The sequence below is a fragment of the Miniopterus schreibersii genome (genome assembly GCF_964146895.1).
Source record: "Miniopterus schreibersii genome assembly, chromosome: 17".
Lineage (NCBI taxonomy): Eukaryota > Metazoa > Chordata > Mammalia > Chiroptera > Miniopteridae > Miniopterus > Miniopterus schreibersii.
In genome coordinates, this window is record NC_138117.1 from 2666154 (window position 1) to 2675757 (window position 9604).

General features: G+C 48.1%; 1 protein-coding gene across 1 annotated transcript; it reads right to left on the reverse strand.

The window, feature by feature from the left end:
- Positions 1 to 4130: 4130 nt before the first annotated feature.
- On the reverse strand, positions 4131 to 7772 carry SNAI2 (snail family transcriptional repressor 2). Its single transcript, XM_081116516.1, has 3 exons — positions 7532 to 7772; positions 6229 to 6774; positions 4131 to 5353 (listed from the first exon to the last, which is right to left on the reverse strand). Exons 1-3 carry the CDS (start codon positions 7608 to 7610, stop codon positions 5172 to 5174), a joined length of 807 nt encoding a protein of 268 aa, XP_080972642.1. The 5' UTR covers positions 7611 to 7772; the 3' UTR covers positions 4131 to 5171.
- Between the last annotated feature and the right edge of the window lie 1832 nt (positions 7773 to 9604).

Here is a 9604-nt window from a genome sequence, read left to right on the forward strand (position 1 = left end):
AAACATGGTTTTTTAATTAATTAATTTATTTATTGTAATTTTCTGATTTATTTTTAATTTTTTTCAATTACAGTTTACATCCAGTATTATTTTGTATTAGTTTTCTTTGTTAAGAGGCTATATCACTATTTTATTCCATCTGAATCTTTCCTTCCCACCCCTCGGAATCAGCCATCACAACCCCTTAACTGTGCAGTAGAAATGGGGGGGGGGCTGGTAGCTTCCAGCCCCAGAGTAACCGTGGGAGGAAGTCGTCCAAACCTCACCATCTAACCGGTGAGATGGGTGAATGGCAGGCCCGTCTCGTTGGCCTTTGTCCACGGACATTTCTTAGTGATAACTCAAAGGGCCACAAATTTCCAGGGACACTGGCCGCGTGGATGAAACTGACCGTCACAACCCGAGGAGCTTAATCAAGTGGCCTCGTGTGCAAAACAGATAAACACCGGGCCTCTCTTCGCAGCAGCTCGCCCGCTCGCCTATAAATACCTCGCCGGCCGCTGGAGTCGTGGCCGGGACCTGCTCCCTCTTCCTCTGCTGGTCTCGAGTGTTCGATTGTTCGGGGCTGGCCCGGTGCCCCGGCGGGAAGGCCGCCCTGCAGCGGCTTCGCACGGGCGCCTCCCGCCAGCTGCTTATGGCTTCCTGCGGGGCTCAGCTCACCTCCAGCCCCGGCTGCTCCCCGGGCGCTTTCTACCTGCTCAGCACTAACGATTAAACCAGAGGGTCCCCCCCGCACCGTGCACCTCAGGTAGAGGGAGGCTGTTCCTCACCTGTTCCAGCGCAAGAACCGCAGGAAGGCGCCTGCTGTGAGAGTGGCTGTCCCCCCAGACGACAGGACACTCGTTCGCAAATTAATTTTGCTCAGAATGTGTCCCCTCTCCGACCGGGGCGGTTTCTTGTGCGTGGATCTCAGCCAGAGAGGCCTCTGACTTCTCCAAATGATAACGGCCTCGTGACCCCCGGGCGCCCACGTGGTCGTGGTGAAAGAAGGGACTGTTTAGCTTGGAAGGCCTTTCAGTCCGGGGAGATAAAAGCCCGGGTGGAAGGAGTGGGCGTGCGAGGGAGTCGCAGTGGCCTTCAGAAGATGAAGTGTTAACGTGCAGAGGATGGGGACCAGCTGGTTTGCATCTCGGCCCGGAGCTGGCTGGAGGAAGCGGGCCCACGGGCTGCAGGAGGACTCTGGGGGGCCGCTTGAGAGAGGCTGTCCCTCCTGGGGAGACGGGGCCCACGCTGGAGGAAACGGAGCCGACAGGGTTTCTCGGGAGAGACGGGGAAGGGGCCCTGAAGGAGTTAGGGGTCCTGTAAAATTCCCGAATGAAGGGCGCTCCTACATGCACCCTTAGGGGGTCTCCTCTCAGGGCCCACGGCCATCACCCTTCTCAACAAATCGCTGTGACGTGCTCACAAAATACAGTCACTGTGCTGAGAGGAGTCCAGCTGCCTCTCCCTCTCCGCGGGGGGAGGAAAAGGCAGGGCCTTGGGAGCCAGAAGGCTCTGGGTTTGGGTTTCAGTTTTGCAACTTGCTGATTTCATTACCTTGGTTCCAGTAGCCGACCTCCCTGAGTTTAATATCCTTACCTGCAAAATGCCAGCTTCATAGAGAAATTGTTACCATTGAAGATGACATCTGTCAGTTTCCGAGCACAAAAGCAGGTACATATTTAGTTTTTAATAACAACATTGGGGGACAGTTGCTATAGCGACTGGGTTGGTCCATAGCATTTAAAATAATATTAACAACCACCACACTGGGTACTCAATATTTCGACCTACACGGCCTATTAGTGCAAAGGACTATTGGGTCCTTAATTACAATGCTGATCCCTTATTCCTAGTTTACGCTTCAGGAAACTGAGACGCCAGTAGGTTAAGCTGAGCGGCCTAAGGGCGTAAAGCCAATAAGATGTAAGGCAGCTCTTCAGTGAGCACATATGTTGAATTTAAAAGCAGGTGGTCTCCCCACCATACCACACTTTCTCATATCATGTGAGACGAATTAAGGATACTGAGATTGCTTATTAGCATGTGTACCTATTATTAAAATACACAGTTTTCAAAGCTCAGGCTCTCAGAGTGTCTATCAGGCCTGGTCCACGGGCATTATTTTTGCCCCCGGGGAGCATCTGATCTATTGGCAGGGGGAGGTTGTCCTCACTAAGTGAGGGGATATGTCAGTATTGGGCCCAGAAGGTCTCTCAGAAATTACGAAGGCTTTGCAATAAAGGGAGATATGTTGATTTATTTTAGATCTGCAAACTATTTTTCATCAGTTTCTATTGTTTTATCAATTTGTTCAACCAATAAACAGGTGTTGAGGTCTGTGTTTCAGAGGATGTGCTTAGGACTAGGAATTTGCGATTTAAGGATGCTCTGTGAAAAAGAAAGGTATCCACAAGTAACCGCTGTGTAGTGAGAGAATACTCCATGATGACTGACAGAAAGCTCCCAAAAAGAGCAAATTTGGAAAAATATTGCAAAGCAGCTAACATTTGAGCCAGGTCTTACGTATTGTAGGAGCACAGACATCTAGTCACAGACCTTTGGTAAAAAATGCTAAAGATTCTAAAAAAGTACTGAGCTGAATTTCTAGGAAACCTTAGTATCTTATGTATAGTAATTCAGACTCGTGTTTCCTTAGTGGCAGTAAAATATTTTAACCCTGAGTGAAGGTTACCATAATGAGGACATGGTCAAAACAGCTTAAAAATATCAACCACTAATTTTTCATGAAGAAATTAAGCCAATGAACGGACTTTTCCTTTTAGAATATTATTTAAGTTTTGGACACCGAGAAGTGACTTGCTTATGGATCTACACCCAAGGCAAGGAAGCCTCTGCAGATGTGGTTCCTGGTATAGCCCATCAGCTAATATACCTTAGCTGGCCGGGAAACGTCCAAGAAATCATTTCCAAACCAAATACACTCACTAAAGTGGTATTTTTATAACTTTAGAATGTCCCAGTCAACCTATCAGCTATTTACTTTGCATTTATAAATCGCTGTCCTAAATAATTTTGCCTGTGTGATATATGTTCTGAGATATAAAAAAAAAAATTAAAAGTAGAATATTAAATTGAAGGGCTTTCTTCAAATGCACACCCCTTTCAGTTATCTACCAAATAGTTAAATATAACACACAGTAGAATGTGTATGAATAGTAAGGGAATAGTTTGGATATTTTGGGTCTCTTGTTAATGGTCTGTAACTGATACCTTTGAGATACTAGTTCTGGCTTTTATTTGGACGTTACAAGGAAAAATAATCCTGCGAGTTCTGAGCATACCAGAAAGAAGTAACTGTAAGCAGCAAGGACCATCTTTATAATGGGCCCAAAGTTTGGATTCCCATACGGAGTCCGGTCATTGTTGACATGACTGTGATGCTGAGCATCTTTACACGAGTCGGTCCCCGTGAATTTGGTGCTTGCATGTGGAGCGGTGCTCACGCTGTGTTTTATCAAGCACAGATTGTGTTGGGATGGGTGCTTGTTCAAAACACCAAAAGGGAAACCTTAACTTTCTATTACTTACGCCTTTTTCCCACCAACCCTACCACATATTTTATGTTACAAGACATGGGATTTTTTGTTTGGTTTTGTTTGTTGTGGTTTTTTGGGGGGTTTTTTTTGGCAAGGTCTGCTTTTCCAACCAGTGTGATTTGTGATAAATCCAATTTTTCCTGATCTTTTCATGCAGATTTCCTATTTCCCCTCCGGTGTCCCAGTAAATAATATTTCATTTTAAACTGTTTCAGTGGTTAATATGATTAAGTTTATAATTTGACTTCGTAAAGCAAACATAATAAAATCATCATAAATAAATAATTTTAAAAATATTCTTGACTATTAATAATGTGAACATTTTTAGCATTCATAAAGTGTTATTTTTGTTAAAGGGCTCTATGAACAAACGACCATCACGATGTCTTTCTGAAGGTGACAGTGTTATTTTAAGAGTAAAGGGAAAAGTCCTGGCAGCTTATTATAAGTGAACACATAAAATACCACTTAATATTCATAAAAAACACTATTTTTCACTTTTTCTCTTATTAATGAAAGAAACGAGTCTTGTGTAGCACTTTGGCAGTAATCATGAAGTAAGTAAAGTTTCTGAAAATAGTATACAAACAATAGATTTTAAATCAAAAATGTTTATTATAAAAAAGGACCTTGAAAATTGGTTTTTAAAAAAAGAAACACGATTTCACAAGTCTCAGGTTTTTTATACGCGTTAGCTATAGAAAACATCTCCTTTTCATACAAAATCCATTCGGTCATATAAAAATAAACACAAATTTACATTGACTCAGCAACTATACAATTAAGGCACTTTGGAAAGGGTGCTGTGTGGATTGCATTTGTTGTATGCACTTAAAATAGTTTTAAGCACATTACTGAGTTTCTGAGATTCCTTTCTTGCACTTATTCCCATCTTTAATTAATTTTAGAAAAATCATTAAACATTATTTTTAAAAGTAAGACATGGAGCATGCACCAGGAATGTTCAAAGCTAGTCTTCCCCTCCTCCCCCAAGGCACATGCTGGTTATTGGCAAAACATAAACAACAACAAAAACACTTTTCATACGGCCTCCTGTGTTTTGTTCTTGCTCTATTTTTCCTCTCTCTCCTAAAAATACAGTTTTTAAAGCAATAAAAAAAAAAAAAAGCTCTAGTTCAACAACGGTAACCAGACATTAGACACGTAATGAAGTAAACTTGGAACAGTTTATAAGGCACCTGAGATAGTGTCTGGCAGGTTCTCTTCCTACGAGAAATCCCATTACAAACTCTAGTACAAAACAATACTGTTCTTTTCGGTTGAAATGATTTGGCAGCAATGTAAATCTTTGCGTTCTTTCTTGGTAAGGAAAGATACAATGTGCTTTTTTTTTGTTTCCCCTTTGAAGAGAAAGATCCTGGTCTCTTAGTCTCCCTCTCGAGCTGTCAGTAAATACACAGTCATTTTAAACTTCACATGGAAAGGATTAACTCTAAACATAGATTCCATGCTCCTGCAGCGCCGTGGGGGGGTGTGGGTGTGCGGGTGGGTGTGTGTCTGTACATATTATTTGGTCGGTATGCACGCGAGAAAATGCCTTTGGACTTTCCTTTATCCCTTGGAGCCGCGTGAAGAAATGCGTCCCGTCCGAGGAAGCGCGGGTTGCGTCGCTCAGTGCGCCACACAGCAGCCAGACTCCTCGTGTTTGTGCAGCAGGGACATTCTGGAGAAGGTTTTGGAGCAGTTTTTGCACTGGTATTTCTTTACATCCGAGTGGGTCTGCAGGTGGGCCCTCAGGTTGGATCTGTCTGCAAACGCCCGGCTGCAGTGAGGGCAAGAAAAAGGCTTCTCCCCTGGGGCGGGGGCGGGGGGGAGAGAGAGACGGTCAGTGTTTAAGAGGAGACACCGAGACAGACACTGCTCACCAACAACCGCATTCAGCCAAAAGCACGCGCGGCAGCAAAGCCGGATGAAAATTCCCCGAGACAGATGCTGATTTTAATATCTGGCCCTCGAGGATACATTTGAATGTTGCACTGAAAGTTACGCTACAGTGTATCGCTGCTGCTGCGGTTACGTAGAAGTAACTCACGCGTTTCTAGGGCTTTCCCTAATGGGAGCTTCTTGCCTCAGCAGGTGAGGCTGAATGTTCGGCTCCTCCCAACAGTCCCCTTTTCCCTCTTTCTGTACCATGACTAAGTCTGGAGAGGTGCCTTCCCTCCCTGCAGAATGTGCTAGAGAGAAAAAAAATCAGCAAGCAAAACAACAAAACCAGCGAGAGCAAATCCAGCTCTAACTCATGCGCCTTGCTCTGGGGCCATAGATGTCACAGCCCAAACTTTACCAACAGGAAACTGCAGGCAAACCATCTCTCTGTCTATCAAGCACATCGACTGAGACGGCAACATGTACAGCTGCTGGTCATCGGAAGCAGTTTCAGAGAGCACACATCCAAGTGCACCTTTCCCGACTTTCTAACTGATCTTTGAGGCCAAACCCTCTGAATCGACTCTCCAGCGTCTCAGTCCTGTTTGCAGCCTCTGGAGCAGAGGCTGTTAATAAGAAACGGAGCAGTTGGTGCTCCGAGGACTTTTTGAGTCACCAGGAAGTAGCTATAAACGCCCGTCCATCATTAAAAGCACCGTGTCACTACTCAGTGCAAGTCCCAAAGCCAACCCAGAGCTCCTGCCTCCCCGAGAGCAACCTTCCTGTCTCCGTTTCCGCTTACCAGTGTGAGTCCTGATGTGTCCTTGCAGTAACCAGGGCCTGGAAAACGCCTTGCCGCAGATCTTGCAGACACAAGGCAAGGTGTGAGTCCGGATGTGCATCTTCAGGGCGCCGAGGCTCACGTATTCCTTGTCACAGTATTTGCAGCTGAAGGATTTCCGGGCCTGGGCGTCGCAGTGCAGCTGCTTATGCTTGGCCAGCCCAGAAAACGTCGAGTAGGTCTTATTGCATAAATTGCAATGAAACTTTTCCGCCTCGATGGCGTGGGGGTCTGAAAGCTTGGACTGCAGTCTCTCCTCTTCATCACTAATGGGGCTTTCGGAGCCACTGTGGTCCTTGGATGAGGTGTCGGACGGGGAAGGGGGACTCACTCGCCCCAGGGACGAGGCGTATCCGGAAAGAGAGGAGAGGCCGCTGGGCAGCGGGGAGTGGAAGGGAGCGGCCGCCGTCCACATGGTGATGGGGCTGTAGGCTCCCGAGCTGAGGATCTCCGGTTGCGGTATGACAGGCACGGGGTAGCTCTCATAGAGATAGGGGGAGATAATCACTGGGGGAAGAAAGGGAAAGAAGCGAAGGTTAAGGTAAAACATTCAACAGACGCCGAGAAGCCACTTGGCAACACGTAGGGGACTTGATAACGAAGATTTCATTTCATTTCCACGCCCGCTGCTGTGCAGTAGTTACCGGATCTAACGCACACCGGTGCCCCCCGCACACACAGTGTGACAGCAGCCAGGCCGGGCTCTGCTGTCCCGGAGCAGGGCCAGGCCAGGGCCTTCACGGTCCCCATGAGAATGAAAAACGGGTATTTTTAAAGACACAGAGAAGTTGCTTTCCGTGCCATGCACGGGCTCTTGGCAGCTTTTACGGCCTTGGGGAGGAAGGTGTGTGTCCATCAGGCCGCTTCCCACAGGAACGGAGCCCCACGCCACGAAAAAAGCAGCGGCCCCCGGTTAGTGCTGGGCTGCGCGTGGCCGTGTCCCCGCGGTGCGCACACGCGCGTCGGACAGGCTGCCGGCCCCGCGCCAGCCTCCCTGCCAGGGAAAAGCTCAGAGTTTTCAGTTACAATGTATCCTCAGCGATCAGCATGAGCTGCCCTCTTTTAGGACGCACTGAAGAGGGAAACAGTGTAGCATTCGGTTCTTTTGTAGCAGTATGTGAGTTGCAGCGAACATTTATAGTTTATAATGTGAGAGGTATACACACATAATTTCCTTTTTGTTCATTTCCCTCCCTCCCTCCTTCCCCCCTCCCTCCCTCTCTTCCTTCCTTTTTTCTGGTTTCTGGTTTTTTGGTTTTTTTACCTGTGTGCGTGTCCAGTTCGCTGTAGTTGGGCTTCTTGGAGGCGTTGAAATGCTTCTTGACCAGGAAGGAGCGCGGCATCTTGCCGGCGGCCCGCGGCGCTGGGCGGATAACGGTCCGGCGGAGGCGGCGGCCGGCCCCTAGAGCATCGTGGCCGCGGGGCTCGGGCTGCGGCCCCGCTCAGGTGCGGCCGGGACGGCGGGCGCCTCTGAAGTCGCGGGGCTCCTTTAGGAACTGAGCCCGTTTTTTCGGCCGGGTGGGTTTTTTTTCCTCTCGGGCAGGAAGGAGCCAATCGCGGCGCAGAGGTTCGGGTTTCAGCTCCTCCCTCTGGGACAGCTGTGAACAGAGGAAGAATCTGTTGTCAGACTAAATTACTCGGCTGCAAAATGGGCTGTTCTCCGGGATTTCAGTGCAGAGGGGAAAAGTGCTTAAGTGTTTTCGAGAGAGGTAACTTCACTTCCTGAGCCCCCCGCCGGCCGCGCTCGGGGCGCTGGAGGGCCCGGGCCTGGGCTTTCGGGACGCGGGCCTGGCCTGCAGATGTGGGGCCGCGGGGCCCGGCGCCCAACCCGCTGCGGGCGGGGAGGGGTGTCCGCAGGGCCCGGCAGCCCCTGGCGCAGGGAAGCCCGTACCTGGGGTGACGTTTGGAGAGGTTTTACGCGTAGGGAGACAAAACCATTAACTCCTGCCTCTTCCTAAAAAGTGGGCAGAAGCGGGAAGACAAAAGGCCCTGGAAGTGAGGGGGGCGCCTCCTCGGGGCGGGTTCCCGGGGTGGGTGCCGCCCCCCCCCGCCCCCCGCGGGCGGGTCCTGAGCGCTGGGCCCGCGCTGCAGGTCTCGGGGGCCCAGCCAGCCCCGGGCTGCACCGCCCCGAAAATGAAGGCATTCGTGTCACCATGTGGGCTCCCCTGGCTGCAGAGAAATGCTTTTGCTTTTTTTTTTTTTTTTTGCCCATGAAAGACCTGCCTGTGGAAGGACTGGGAAACCGCTGCGGGGGGTGGTGGAGGGGCAGTGGGGGGCAGGGAACAAAAGGAAAACTGTCCTTAGGAGCCATGAAAAATATCCTCGCAAGTGCACTTGACACGTTTTTATCTCTTCATGGGTCACACTATGTATTTTATGAAAAAAGAAAAAAAAAAAAAACCACCAAAACACCAAAACGTGAATGGGCCTTTAGAGACAAGTAATTATTCCATTTCCAATATGTATCTGCTCTTAAATGGTGCTGTTTTCTTCAGCAGAGAGGCATCAATATTCATCCCAGCCGCTGCTAGTTTCCTGGGTTGTGTTTTTAAACAGCGGACACCATTGTGAGTACTGCTTGGTTAAAGTTTTAAGGAGCGAGTCTAGCGACCAACAAAAATACTTTAATTTTGTAGATAGTAGTAAATCTAAAAATATTCAAAATGGCCCATTTGAGGAGTAATTAAAAGTAAAGTTTCAACTGTGTTTTTTCGAGCAGCCCTGCCCATTCCAGACCTTTCTCCCCCCCCTTTACTTAAAATAGGAAGGAAAGAACAAATTTGCAATCCGACCGCTCTACCCTTGCTCCCAACAGGTGCTGGGAGAGCCAGGGGGGAAACAGCAGCAGTGGAGTTGAGACTTGCGAGAGGAAAGTGCGCTGTCAGAGCCGAACCTCCTAATCTCGGGATGAGGCGGCGCTGGGCGTGCTCACAGGTTTCCGAGCTATTTCAATGATCCCTTTGTTCGTCTCCCAGCAGTCACTAACTTAAATATCAGAGAAAGGAATTTAGGTGCATCTTTATGTTAAAAAGAACAGTATTTGTAGGAGACGGGAAAATATGAATATGCATTAGATTTCTCCATAAACTGTAAACCCGAGTATAATTCAGAGCAAGGGTTCTGAGCTTGCTTCCTTCTGCCAGAGTTTCTTCCATCCTGGGCACCTGGTTTATTGAAACAGGAGTCCTCCTGGCCCTTTCCACCCCAGTTCCTGCAAAAGGCACATTTTGTTAGAGATATAATATAGAGAAAACACAAACTGCCATGTGCTTTTATCTTCTCCTTTCACTCTAAACAGAGCCTGTGTGCAAGACTCAAGAGCGTCATTTTGTTATTT

Bases quoted from the DNA above. Each gene is read 5' to 3' on its own strand.
- SNAI2 (XM_081116516.1), bottom strand. From the start codon at position 7,610: ATGCCGCGCTCCTTCCTGGTCAAGAAGCATTTCAACGCCTCCAAGAAG. The intron at 6,775-7,531 runs GTAAAAAAACCA...TTCTTCCCCCAG, and splicing joins CGAACTGGACACGCACACAG to TGATTATCTCCCCCTATCTC. The intron at 5,354-6,228 runs GTAAGCGGAAAC...CCCCCGCCCCAG, and splicing joins ACACATCAGGACTCACACTG to GGGAGAAGCCTTTTTCTTGC.